The sequence below is a fragment of the Pyxicephalus adspersus genome, chromosome 7, assembly GCF_032062135.1.
Source record: "Pyxicephalus adspersus chromosome 7, UCB_Pads_2.0, whole genome shotgun sequence".
Lineage (NCBI taxonomy): Eukaryota > Metazoa > Chordata > Amphibia > Anura > Pyxicephalidae > Pyxicephalus > Pyxicephalus adspersus.
In genome coordinates, this window is record NC_092864.1 from 68,194,791 (window position 1) to 68,209,604 (window position 14,814).

At 37.2% G+C, this 14,814-nt stretch overlaps 1 protein-coding gene across 1 annotated transcript in view; it reads left to right on the forward strand.

Moving 5' to 3' along the window:
- Positions 1 to 14,814, forward strand: part of LOC140335878 (dehydrogenase/reductase SDR family member 7B-like) — a 34,980-nt gene that overhangs the window by 8,503 nt on the left and 11,663 nt on the right. Inside the window, exon 3 of the mRNA XM_072418877.1 lies at positions 9,317 to 9,498. Coding sequence (XP_072274978.1) covers positions 9,317 to 9,498 — 182 coding nt within the window. The remainder of the gene's footprint in view (positions 1 to 9,316; positions 9,499 to 14,814) is intronic.

Consider the following 14,814-nt stretch of genomic DNA (forward strand, 5'->3'; position numbering starts at 1 on the left):
AAATCTGCTTCCTGTGTGATATTATCAACAACTCACTATGTGGTATATAGTGACACCACTTTCCTAAATTGTTACAATGTTGCTGACTTACGCTACAATCTTGTAGCCAGGAAACCAAGATTGATTTACATCTACACAAGCAAGGCTTTTTTACAGATACATGCACATATAAACCTATGGGAAGATTGCTGTCTAAATCAATAGTTTTGTAACAGGATCTTTTAAAGCAGTAGAAACTTATGTTTCTTTCTAGGAATTATTTATTTATTTAGGCTGGGGTCATGTTGTAGGGGTTGAAGGGTGAGAAGTTTATTGGAATATGAAAGCCCTGATTGATAAGTGGGCCATTAGATATCTGTCCCCATACCTTTGGGATGAGCACAGGAGTAGCTAGTACCCCTTAACCATTAACAAAATGGATTAAAGCCTAAATCATTACCAAAATTGACCTTTTAAAGTTCTAAAAGGAAAAACACAACATCATAAAAAATGTCCTTATTACTCTAGTTTAAATAGTATTTACCTTTCCATGGTCCATCAAAGTCCAAACATGAGAATGCACGAAGATCGCTCCAGTTTCAGTTGTCTGTGCTGCACAATGACAGGAGCTCCCCCTAGTCCTGCATTGTTTCCATTTGTGCAGCCAATTCAGCCATACCCCAGTACCCCTCACCTATTCCCAGAATACATTAAATGAACACCACACTATAGAAAAAAAAATGTTTCTATTACACTACTATTAGAAGACTGAATAATGTCTACATAGGGAAGGCTTTTAAAGGTAAATGCACATGTAACCTTTTGGGAAGATTGCTGTTTAAATGAATACCTTTTGTGACAGGGTATTTTAAAGAATTATGTGCTAATGTTTTTTTCAAGTATTTTTCAACTGATTTGCCAAAAACAAACAAACTGTGGAGTCTTTTCTAATATTAAAAAAAGAACCCTTTATTAGGCTTGGGACTATCATAGATGGGAAATGGGGTCAGCAAGCACATGTGCACCTCCCTAGCAATAAACAGTCCTCTGGAATCTGTCTTGTTAAAGAAGGAAGGGTGATAAAACGTGTGTAGCCTGCTCCCAAAATTGACAGGAGCTCAGTACTGCTGGACATGTGTTTAGCCAATCTGGCCATCCTGTTATATTGGCTACACGTAGGTAAACAATGCATGGCCTGCCAAGCCTGTGAGCTATCCTTGGCTGACCCTGGCTGTTCAAGCTGAACAAATTGATAGGAGCTCTGCTATTCCAGCCAACCTTCCGTAATGGTATATTGATTGATTTTGTTTTTGCAAAACAATACTAAAAAAAAAAAAATACTGTATGGGGAAGGGCCCTTGTGTGCCCCCTCCTAGCCATCAAGGGTTTTTTATGGACTTGCAAAAAAAGAAGGAGGTTAAAAGGTGTGTAGCCCACCTCCCTTTGGTAGAACCAGACCACAGCCTGTACCCAATATGAGGCCCCATCCCCACAACATTACCCCACTGTTGTGGGTGTTCTGTGGGTGAAGAACTAATTGGAATTCGGTATGGGAGACCCTATATGTTTACCCCCTCAGGAATATATTGTTCTTTATTACTCCTTACACGTTGCCTGACAGAGCTAAATCATGCATAGAAAAAGGGAAACAATACTCAGTTTTTATTTGGACACTATTCAGCTAAACTGAATCAATCAGTAATGCACGTCAAATTATGACTAATATTCATTTGATTGTAGCTAGTCAACATTTGATTGTAATATTGATTCTCCCCCACTTGTTACTGAAGGTGTAAAATGGGTAGTTGTAACAAATGTGCCTTGCTGTACTTCTTATTTTATTATAAGTCTCTCCCTTGGAGTCCGAGCGAGATTTCAGCCTAGACTACCCAGCTAAAGCATGTGAGGTTTAATATGTAGGAAGAAGATGTACAAGACTAAAAGAAAGGACAGCTGACCATCAGCATAATAATAAGAAAAAGTACACTAATGTAGCTTGATATTTTGTTGAATGCTATTAGTATGGGAATATTTTTTAGTGTACATATTCTTGTATTGTTTTCCAAAACTTTGTAAAAAAATTAATAGATATTTACCCCTATTTATTGTACAGCACTGCGTAATATGTTGGCGCTATATAAATCCTGTTTAATAATAATAATAATAATATTAATTTACATTGAGAACATGTTCCCCCATGGGGCTTATTCTGACTGGAATGTGTCTAATTTTTAAAATGAGACAGTACTCCTTTTTTTCTCCCACTTGTTTGCATTACATTTATGGCTGTTCTCAGAGTCATGGTACTATACTTGTGTGACCACTAGATCTCTCTTCTGGAACTCTATAGCAACTATATATGTATGTATCATGCAATGTCGTGATTAGGGATGTTTTTAAAACCCGATCTCGTGACGAATCCGGACGTTCTCGCTTACCTCAATTGTAAGCGAGAATGGCCGGTGTAAATTTGAGCTCAAATTAAAAAAAAATTATAAAACAAAAAAGTTTGCAGGCTGTACTGATCAATGAATGCAGCGCCGGCTGCATTCATTGATCAGCTCAGTGTGCGATCCCCGGCACTAGAGGTTAAATGGGGACAAGTCTCCCCATTCAAAACCTCTAGTGCTCTCTGATTGACTGAGGAAAGCTTAAAGGCTTGTTTTCAGGGGAAGTCTTATTTTTTCATGAACAATCAACATTTATTTTTGAACAAAAAATCAAGAGAGAGGAAATACAGTTATATCTTGGCAAATAAAACAGAATTTCCCATAATTGTCTACTGTAGCTATAACAGCATTTGTATTGCTATACCTTTAGACACCAAAGGTTAATTATTGTTCAGCCCTAACAACAAATTAAAACACAAGCTGGGTCAGGTAATCAGAGCTAGTTCAGTTCATGATACAAATCCTTGTAACACAGTACCTATGTTTGGCAATGATCTTAAGGTGAGTGTCATAGTAAATAGCAAAAACAAGCATGAATGACACACCTACTTCCTGCAGTCTAGTGCAGGCAAAGTGCAGAGTTTCCAGCAGATGACAGCATTACAGCAGAAAGGCAAACAGGCTGCACGAACATGAACTGGCCACAAGATGGCGCCTGTGTCCTGATTTGGTTTTTATAGTTTCATTAAATATTACTAAAAAGTAAAGTGAAGAATTGAGGCATAAATAAACATCTTCATTGTTAGAACCCCAAGGTAATTTTACATTGAAACAACTTTTCTGTGGTTACTTTTGCAAACAATTACATCTTTTTTCTATTAGGTACAGGAAGCAGATCATATGTACACTATGACTGACATAGTAATTAGAATTATTTTACTTAATATGTTATGTTCAAAAACATCCAGGATGGGTTGCACCTAGCTGTGTATTGGGCAGCTAATGTGGGTATAGTTTTGGTCACCAATCCAGGTAAGTATTCACTTTATGAGTTGGTTAGAAGTAAGACTTTAGGAACTTTAATGGGAAAGTTACAGTCAGGGAAAAGAAAGGAGTGGGTTTTTTTTTTTTAGAGTCTAGGGAAGTTATTTTGGATGAGGGAACCACAAAAAGGAAGTTTAGGGTTAGGCAATAACTGAATGTTATGACTCTGCAGAGGGGAGGTTGTGGTTAGGAAATCCTCAGGAGAAGGGGCATTTCTGCTCCATAAGGAAACCTAAACGTTTGACTTCTCATGCTCGATAGATTTCCATTTTGCAATACCTTTGTCCCAATACAAAATTAGGACCTGGATTAATGGATGTGAGTGGATTAATTTCCACTCACCCAATACATTAACTTTCCCCTAACATTATTATAGCACTGTGCTGGGGAGGGTCAGACACCTGAAGTGATTTTTCCCGGGCTGTCAGATATCTCCGTGTATGCCTCGCCCACTTCCGGGATGTTCTGTCGTCATTTCCTGTCTACAGTGACCGTGTTTAGGAAGTTGCTGCTGTGTCTAGGTCTAAGTTATGTTGTCATAGATACCAGGAGCTGCTCTGTCAGTGTGCCCGGTGTATGAATGGTACTCGCAGTTGTCAGGTAAGTCAGTGTGACAGTACAATGCTGTTGTCATGTTAGCTCTGTAGTGTCAGTGAGTGTGACAGGCCAGACATTCAGGTGTCTGACATATTGTTATTATGTATGGGAATCACAATAAGGCAGCACTGATCTGATTCATGATTGACCAATCACTGGTGCTCTGTATTTGTTCAGATAACAGGTCAGCATGGTTGTGTTCCTACATTTGTTATTTCTTGCTTTAAAGCGGAATTAAACTCAAAATAAAAAAAATCACACCTTTAATCTCGCAGATTCGTCGGGAGGTTTCTACGTTTGTGTCCCGCGTCAGCCCGACGCCAGCGAGCGCCAGGTACCGTCATCATCTTCGTTCTTCTTCCTACGGTCACCTGCGCAATGCGAGATCGGCTGACGTAGATGGGGCAAACAGATTGCCGATCTCTCGGCACATGTGCAATTTTCTATTCCATTGATGAAAAGGCTCCTTCTGCGCATGCCTGAGATCAGGTATGTTAAACCCAAATTATATTTAAGAGAAAGTAAACCCTAAAACGACCCAGAAACAAACAAAAATAAACACACATTCAATCCCGCAGACCAGACGATCTGGTCTGTCTTCCAGGGGTGTCTTCCATCGGGTCCTGCGTCGTCCCGCCATCCGTCTTCAGGCTGGTGTGCTAGGCGCCATTATCTTCTCTCTGTTTTTCTTCCTACGTCACCCGACACGGGCGCCAGATTAGGTGATGTAGATGGGGAAAAAAACTTGATCTCACCCAGTTTCTTTCCCTTTTAGCGATATTTGGGCATGCAAAGAAGGAGCAGCCAAGAGCCCCCCGGGATGACTGACATAGGTATCCCGGGAGGCTTTGCACTTCATTCTGTCTTGATCACTGTGGCGAGGTGCTGCACCCTTTTTTCTTTTTAAAAGCGTACCTAAACTCAGAATTTTTACTTTACAGAAAAGGGTAGATGACTAGACTTTTATGTAAGGTAAATATTGTGTTTGTGTTTTTTTAAGTGCAACACCCTTTTTTTTCTTAAAGGGTGCAGCACCGCCCCCTAATAAATGGGAGCGCAAAGCCTCCCGGGATACCTACGTCAGGCATCTAGGGAGGCTCTTGGCTGCTCCTTCTGCGCATGACTGAGCATCGCCAAAAGAAAAAGAAATTGCGTGAGATTGGCAAGTTTTTTCCCCATCTCGTCACCCAATCTTGCGCCTGAGTTAGGTGACATAGAAAGAAGAACAGAGAGAAGATGGCGGCGCCTAACGTGCCGACCTGAAGACGAATGCCGGGACCCGATGGAAGTGACACTTCCGGAGGGATCGACTGCTCTGCAGGATTGACAGTGTGTCTTTTTTTGTTTTGGGTCGTTTTAGGGTTTACTTCCTCCTAAAATATAATTTGGGTTTAACATACACCATGACCATTATTATGTAAGTCTACTTCTGACTGCAGGGCACTGTAGTCTTAGATGCGGAATAAATGGTGTGTGTTGTTACCCTAATAAAAAAAGTGGAAAAATCAACAGGTCTGCAGATATTATACTTATGTTAGAGGGGGAACTCCCTAACTTTTATAGTTTTTTTTTTTTTTTACACATTTTTCATGGAAGGTTCCCTTTACTATAAGGTGAAAAATATCATGCTTTGATATTATTATTAATATACAGGATTTATATAGCGCCAACATATTACGCAGCACTGTAAGATAAATAGGAGTACAAATGACAGATACAGACAGTGACACAGGTGGAATAGGAGCCCTGACCCAAGGAGCTTACAATCCAGGAGATGGGGGGGAGATATGGAGTGATGGGAAGTAGTGAGAGTTTTAGGGATGGTGAAAAGGCCTTAACTTGAAAGGTGCTCAGAGTATGGCATTGCACATTCATATAGAAGTAACTTAGGTTACTTAAAGTAAAGGGATTTGCCAGAATTATAATAAAATATTCTTTTTTTATTAAGGTTAAAAAAGATCATTTATACAAAATTGATTCATTACAGAAAGCACATACAATAGTACTTAAAAGATTCAACAGAACCTTCTAGAATTCCACAGATGGTATATTTCATTTTCACTCCTTTACTTAAGGAGTGAAAGTGGACTACTTACTGTTTACTTTCACTCCTTTACTTAACGCGTTTTGCAGTCACCACTGCTTTTTCAAGAGTGTTAGACCATGAACAACATATCTCTATGAACAGATATGTAATGAGTATAAACGTCATATAATATATTATACGTAACTCAATTTGTTAAAAAAATGTATACTTTTAAGTATTGAGATTAGATCAAATAAATATATATATATATATATATATATATATATATATATATATATATATACAAAAATATAATTATTGTATTGAAGGTGTTTCCAAAAAGCTGATTACCAGTGAACAACAAGTAAAGGCAGTACTCCTCATAATTATAGACTGCAATGTTTATAAAGACATCCAACTAAAAAAAATGTTTTTACACATTGCTCCTCTAAAAATGAACACGCACACCCCGAAATGTATGTACAACACTCATTACAAGAAACATGTTTGCATTACCATGTGGATATGAATGGGCCCACAGTGATACCTGTTATTGCTGTTTTTTTCTTGCTCATTTAAAACGCTACATTAAGTGCCATACCCAGTTCATAAGGAATGAATGGGGGTAATAGCGGTGGGCGTTAGCAGGCAGGTAATTATGGCTGCCAAACCTTCAAATGTTTGTTCATTTTGAACCAATGATGGGGCTGCCAAGCGGCTAGTAAAGTACAAGTCACCAGGAGCTGCTCAGGAACGCTGTTCCATGTGATTGTCCGAAATTAACCTAAACTGGCTAGATTCATTCCAGATGGAAGACAAAAGTTGTACAAAGGCCTACAATGTATTTTAAACAATGCCTTAAAATGTTGATGTCTATACGTTGCAGTCTGTGAAAAATGATTACTTACTTCAGAGCAGTCACTATGCAGACAAAATAGTTTTGGACAGGTATGTAGATTACTTTATCCTACATCAGTGTTGAACACAGACATTTTTCTAAAATGGGTGGGATGAAATTGTAGGCGGCTGGCAGTATTATGACCCAACAGTACTCACCCTAAAACAGCCGGGTGGTTACTGAAAAGTGCTGGGTGGTGCGCCCAGCTAAAAGGGACTGGGGTTAAAACACTGCTACATGAAACTAAAAAAATATAATTTATATACTAATGAGTTATAATTACAGGTATTGGTCACACAAAGGTAACAAACACGGTTTCTTTTGTTTTACCATAGTGGACCCATGAACAAACTACAGTTCCTTGTTTTTTTAATGAACTGGATATAGATTAGCTTTTTGGTAAAAAAATGAAAACAATATAAAACTCTTCTAATATACATTTTCCCTTAATATAGTGAACACATGTAATTAATGATGTTATACTGTACCTTAGAAGCATATCTGCTGCTATCCCACTATGACAGATCTCAAGGACTTGGCTTTCCATGCTTCTATTCTTGTACTGTCACATGAACCGGCTATGTCTGTGACATTACCAGAACACAAGCTAACAAGTAGGCTGCTATCTGCCACTAAGAAGAGAAAACATATTGTGACTGTAAGTCAGGATGTTTGTCATTGACTTTTAGCTTTTATACCTGATTTTTTGTTCCCATATTATAGATAGACTCACCTACACTTGGTATAAAATATATTGTGCTCAGATACAAACACGGCTTTCAACTATCCTTCTTTGGAAAGGGAGTGGGAGATTCTCCTTTGGATCCAAATATCTCTTTCTGTCCTTGTCTCAGGTCAAATCTTCCTAAATTGTACAATTTTACTACCAAAACAATGTTCATAGGCTTTAAGTGTATGTTTGTATATATTGTAAATAATTAGCACATTAAAAATTATATAAATTGTCTTGCTGATATAAAGAGAAATGTGTGGTCCATGTACAAAGTATAGCTGATGTATGAAAGCACTAGTGAACTGTTTTGTTGTACTCCTTTTCTTGTTAAACATGGAAAGAGTCAATACATTCAAACAAGTTTTGTTTTTTTTTTTCCACGTACAGAGGTAGATGATGCAATTATATGTTTGGTAATGCCACAAGGGATTTTATACTACATGTTTTGTTAAAGGATCCACATATTATTATTAATATTAATAAACAGGATTTATGTAGTGCCAATATCAATGCAGCGCTGTACATTAAATAGGGGTTGCAAATGACAGACTGATACAGACAGTGACACAGGAGGAGGGGAGGACCCAAGAGCTTACAGTCTAGAAGGTGTGGGAAGCAGCACACAATAGGAGGGGAGATATGGAGTGGTGAGTAAGTAGTGAGGGTTTAAGAGAAAGAAGAAGACGGGTAGGTGAGTTTCATTATCATTAACTTGTATTTATATAACGCTGACATATGACGCAGCGCTGTACATTAAATAGAGGTAACAATTGACAGACAGACAGATACAGGCAGTGACACAGGAGGAGGAGAGGACCTTGCCCTGAAGAGCTTACATATTCTCAGCAACTTTTCATCTTTAACTGTGCTGTTCTTTTCATTCTAATTTGGGTGTCTAAGTCTTTAAATTATATTAATACAAATAAGAGGTGGTTGACATGGTGACACTACACATATCAATGGCAAAAAAACAACTAGATCCCAGATAGTGGAAGTTTACATAAAGACAGGTTCCATCTATACACGCCCTAAGGAGGTTTTAATCATTGCCGCCCACTCTGAAACACTTTCCTAAAAGTTTGAAGATATGAAGTATTGGTAAAAATAAATACAATTTTATTACCTATTTATTTGGCATTGCCTTTATAAACTAGGCATTTTTTGATGATTTAAAGTTAGTTTGTTTGTTTTTTTAAAGTAAAAATGTGTTTTTTCACATGATTATAACGGGCAGCACAGTGGCTCAGAGGTTAGTGCCTGGCCTTTGTCCCAGGTTTGAATCTCGGCCAGCACACTATCTGCATGGAGTTTGCATGTTCTCCCCGTGTGTGTGTAGGTTTCCTCCAGGTACTCCGGTTTACTCCCACATTCCAAAAACATGCTAAAAAAATAGTTAGGTTTATTTTCTTTCCCCCCAAATTGACCTTAGACTATATTAAAAACATATGACTATGGTAGGGACATTAATTAGATTGTGAGCTCCCTTCAGGGACAGGTAATGACATGACCAGAGACTTTGTACAGCGCTGCGTAATATGTCGGCGCTATATAAATACTGTGTAATATTAATATTATAACTTGATTCATTCACCTTGTAGTTCCAAATACGCATTATTGCTTTTTCAACCAAACTTTTTTATTTCCAACAGAAAGGGCCTTTCCCGCTCAAAGCTCAGGCTAATGGACTTGACATCATGGGTGATTCTTCCTTTCCTCATTGGTAGTATTGGAATCTACAGTTTGTTCAAAGTTTTACAGAAGCTACGTACCAGTGCTTATATCCAGGATGCCGTGGTTGTTATCACAGGTGCCACCTCCGGCCTGGGCAAAGGTAAATATGTGAACAAAGTTTTGAAATTGTCATGAAAATAACACAAACATGGGTGTAATTACTGTAGATTAAACTTGTTTTTAGCATTAGGCAAAAGAATATTTGGACATCGTTTAGGTAATAAGTTTTATTATTTTCAGAGCTTTTCCACAGAATGTACTTACAGCAACACACCCTGAGGTAAAGTATGCTTTGACTTTAGGACCATCTCTGCTTGTTTTTTAGATATAAATAATTTTGAAACCTGACCAGATGATTTTTGATCCATGTCATAATACATAAAACATTATACTTGAAAGAGGATGTACTTTCTTTTTCATATGAGTGTGTAGACGCACAGTATTACATACATACAATACAACATGTCCAGCAGATTCTTTTAAATCAATGATATAAATGGTCTTATAAAATGACATAGATCACATTGTAGGTACTTTTATGCCTCCTTATAACTAAATTATTATTCTGTATATATTACTCGCATGCCTAATATTAGAAAAAGGGTACAGTAAATGAAGAAGGTAAAGAAGGGAAATAAAAAAGGAACACTGGAAAAACAAACTTGTTGACTATATGAAAACATCAAACAAAATGAACCACATAGTAAAAATACACATATCTAGAATAGCAATAGCAATACCAATACATAAGCAATACATTTGGGATAATGCTGGTATACAATTTTAATACCATATGTAATGAATAAATAGTACAAAACAAAATATTTCTGTGAATGATTTTATATATGTGTAAAAGGCACAACTATGTATACTGCACTATAGCAAAAGGATTACATAATCACATATATGCCCAGATAACAGTAGCTAAATACATCAACCCCTGTAACGGTACTTTGCACTTTTGTAAGGAAAGGATGATCTGTTAAGATATACTTCCAAGCCCTTTGTTTTTATTGTTTTTATATATATATATATATATATATATATATATATATATATATATTACACATTATTTTTTTTTTTTATTTTTTTTAGAATATTCTAAGATATAGGCTCAGTCATCGTTCGCACCACATGCCTATTCATTTACAATTTTGTGATACTTTTCAGGTACAAATAAAAAATATTTTATTTAATATGTTTCCATAAAAAAAGACAATTTCCATCTTTGAAAAACACAGTGATAATTTCCAAGGTCTTATTAAGTTGCAAGCAGTTCACATTTTCAATACTGGAGCATTGTATTGAGGCAGCACATGGACGGCTTTTTCATCAAAGTTCAGGCTCCTGTCTGGGTACTTTATTTAAGGTGGAGCTAAACTCACACTTTCAACTTTGGTTTATGGATGATATAAACCTAAGTTACACTGATCTTTCCGTGTTTTTTTTTCTGTTTCAAGCTTCTTAACCCCCTAAACTGTCATAAAAATGCTGACTCCTCCCCCTGGGTTCTCCAATGCCATGGTGAAGGCTGTAAGGGCTCATGGGAGATCGAAATCAGTCAGAGGAAAAAAAAAAAAAAGCACTGAACTTGCTGACCAATCAAAACAGTAGCAGTGGTTTTGAACAGATTAAGGTGCCCTGATTGGTTCCATGTTTAGTGTTTTTTTCTCTTTTCTCTGTCATGTGATGATGTCGCACCACCACAGATGCAAGGGGGGGGGTGTCAACAAATGTTCATAGGCTTTAAGTGTATGTTTGTATATATTGTAAATAATTAGCACATTAAAAATTATATAAATTGTCTTGCTGATATAAAGAGAAATGTGTGGTCCATGTACAAAGTATAGCTGATGTATGAAAGCACTAGTGAACTGTTTTGTTGTACTCCTTTTCTTGTTAAACATGGAAAGAGTCAATACATTCAAACAAGTTTTTTTTTTTTTTTTCCACGTACAGAGGTAGATGATGCAATTATATGTTTGGTAATGCCACAAGGGATTTTATACTACATGTTTTGTTAAAGGATCCACATATTATTATTAATATTAATAAACAGGATTTATGTAGTGCCAATATCAATGCAGCGCTGTACATTAAATAGGGGTTGCAAATGACAGACTGATACAGACAGTGACACAGGAGGAGGGGAGGACCCAAGAGCTTACAGTCTAGAAGGTGTGGGAAGCAGCACACAATAGGAGGGGAGATATGGAGTGGTGAGTAAGTAGTGAGGGTTTAAGAGAAAGAAGAAGACGGGTAGGTGAGTTTCATTATCATTAACTTGTATTTATATAACGCTGACATATGACGCAGCGCTGTACATTAAATAGAGGTAACAATTGACAGACAGACAGATACAGGCAGTGACACAGGAGGAGGAGAGGACCTTGCCCTGAAGAGCTTACATATTCTCAGCAACTTTTCATCTTTAACTGTGCTGTTCTTTTCATTCTAATTTGGGTGTCTAAGTCTTTAAATTATATTAATACAAATAAGAGGTGGTTGACATGGTGACACTACACATATCAATGGCAAAAAAACAACTAGATCCCAGATAGTGGAAGTTTACATAAAGACAGGTTCCATCTATACACGCCCTAAGGAGGTTTTAATCATTGCCGCCCACTCTGAAACACTTTCCTAAAAGTTTGAAGATATGAAGTATTGGTAAAAATAAATACAATTTTATTACCTATTTATTTGGCATTGCCTTTATAAACTAGGCATTTTTTGATGATTTAAAGTTAGTTTGTTTGTTTTTTTAAAGTAAAAATGTGTTTTTTCACATGATTATAACGGGCAGCACAGTGGCTCAGAGGTTAGTGCCTGGCCTTTGTCCCAGGTTTGAATCTCGGCCAGCACACTATCTGCATGGAGTTTGCATGTTCTCCCCGTGTGTGTGTAGGTTTCCTCCAGGTACTCCGGTTTACTCCCACATTCCAAAAACATGCTAAAAAAATAGTTAGGTTTATTTTCTTTCCCCCCAAATTGACCTTAGACTATATTAAAAACATATGACTATGGTAGGGACATTAATTAGATTGTGAGCTCCCTTCAGGGACAGGTAATGACATGACCAGAGACTTTGTACAGCGCTGCGTAATATGTCGGCGCTATATAAATACTGTGTAATATTAATATTATAACTTGATTCATTCACCTTGTAGTTCCAAATATGCATTATTGCTTTTTCAACCAAACTTTTTTTTTTTCAACAGAAAGGGCCTTTCCCGCTCAAAGCTCAGGCTAATGGACTTGACATCATGGGTGATTCTTCCTTTCCTCATTGGTAGTATTGGAATCTACAGTTTGTTCAAAGTTTTACAGAAGCTACGTACCAGTGCTTATATCCAGGATGCCGTGGTTGTTATCACAGGTGCCACCTCCGGCCTGGGCAAAGGTAAATATGTGAACAAAGTTTTGAAATTGTCATGAAAATAACACAAACATGGGTGTAATTACTGTAGATTAAACTTGTTTTTAGCATTAGGCAAAAGAATATTTGGACATCGTTTAGGTAATAAGTTTTAATATTTTCAGAGCTTTTCCACAGAATGTACTTATAGCAACACACCCTGAGGTAAAGTATGCTTTGACTTTAGAACCATCTCTGCTTGTTTTTTAGATATAAATAATTTTGAAACCTGACCAGATGATTTTTGATCCATGTCATAATACATAAAACATTATACCTGAAAGAGGATGTACTTTCTTTTTCATATGAGTGTGTAGACGCACAGTATTACATACATGCAATACAACATGTCCAGCAGATTCTTTTAAATCAATGATATAAATGGTCTTATAAAATGACATAGATCACATTGTAGGTTACTTTTATGCCTCCTTATAACTAAATTATTATTCTGTATATATTACTTGCATGCCTAATATTAGAAAAAGGGTACAGTAAATGAAGAAGGTAAAGAAGGGAAATAAAAAAGGAACATTGGAAAAACAAACTTGTTGACTATATGAAAACATCAAACAAAATAAACCACATAGTAAAAATACACATATCTAGAATAGCAATAGCAAAATCAATACATAAGCAATACATTTGGGATAATGCTAGTATACAGTTTTAATAGCAAATGTAATGAATAAATAGTACAAAAAATATTTCTGTGAATGATTTTATATATGTGTAAAAGGCACAACTATGTATACTGCAATCTACCATCAGGATTACATATTGTGATATGTATATCTGTAGTCCTGTACACACATATATGCCCAGATAATAGTAGCTAAATACATCAACCCATATAACGGTACTTTGCACTTTTGGAAGGAAAGGATATTCTGTTAAGATATACTTCCATGTCCTTTGCTTTTCCAGTTCACATTTTCAATACTGGAGCATTGTATTAAGGCAGCACATGGACGGCTTTTTTAGTTCAGGCTCCTGTCTGGGTACTTTATTTAAGGTGGAGCTAAACTCACACTTTCAACTTTGGTTTATGGATGATGTAAACCTAAGTTACACTGATCTTTCCGTGTTTTTTTTCCATTTGAAGCTTCCTAACCCCCTAAACTGTCATAAAAATGCTGACTCCTCCCCCCGGGTTCTCCAATGCCATGGTGAAGGCTGTATGGGCTCATAGGAGATCGAAATCAGTCAGAGGAAAAAAAAAAAAGCACTGAACTTGCTGACCAATCAAAACAGTAGCAGTGGTTTTGAACAGATTAAGGTGACAACGCAGATTAGGGTAACATTGTGGATGAGGGTGACAACACAGAGTAGGGTGACATTGTTCATGAGTGACAAGGGTGACAATGGGCTTCACAGATGAGGATGATGGTGATACTGTGCTGGGGGTCTGATATAGCAGTTGGATGGGGTCCCTGATCTGTATTTTGTGGTGGTAGACCTGAACTCTATCTATGACATCAGCACCAACCATTTACAGTAGACAACACATTGGGTGATTGGTTAGAGAGCCTGGGTGGGGCTTGAGCAGTGAGCGAGGGCTGTGGGTGGAGAAGAAAGTCAGGAGTGGATAGCATGGCAATTTGCCATACACAAGATGGCCACTTCCATACATATAATACATGGTTTATTTTTCATGGATGCAAGCTGACACGTCCAACACCACAAAGGGAGACTGACATTCCAGTGCAATGAAGGTGAGAACAGATATCTAATATTAGGTTTGATGTTAGAGTTTAGGTACACTTTAAGCACAATGTAAAAAAAAAAAAAAAACGACAAAACAAATATTTTCCTAGCTGGGCTGCTAACTACCCCTTTGGTAGATTCCTCTGTGATTTTTAATACAATACAACACAACACAAAACCCTTTTCATAAACAAAAGCTGATGGCTTACTCTGCAGTATTTCCCCCATGATCTCCTTTCCCATCAAGTATTGGAAAGCCACTGAGCTTCCTACAGTCTGCTGCTGGAATTT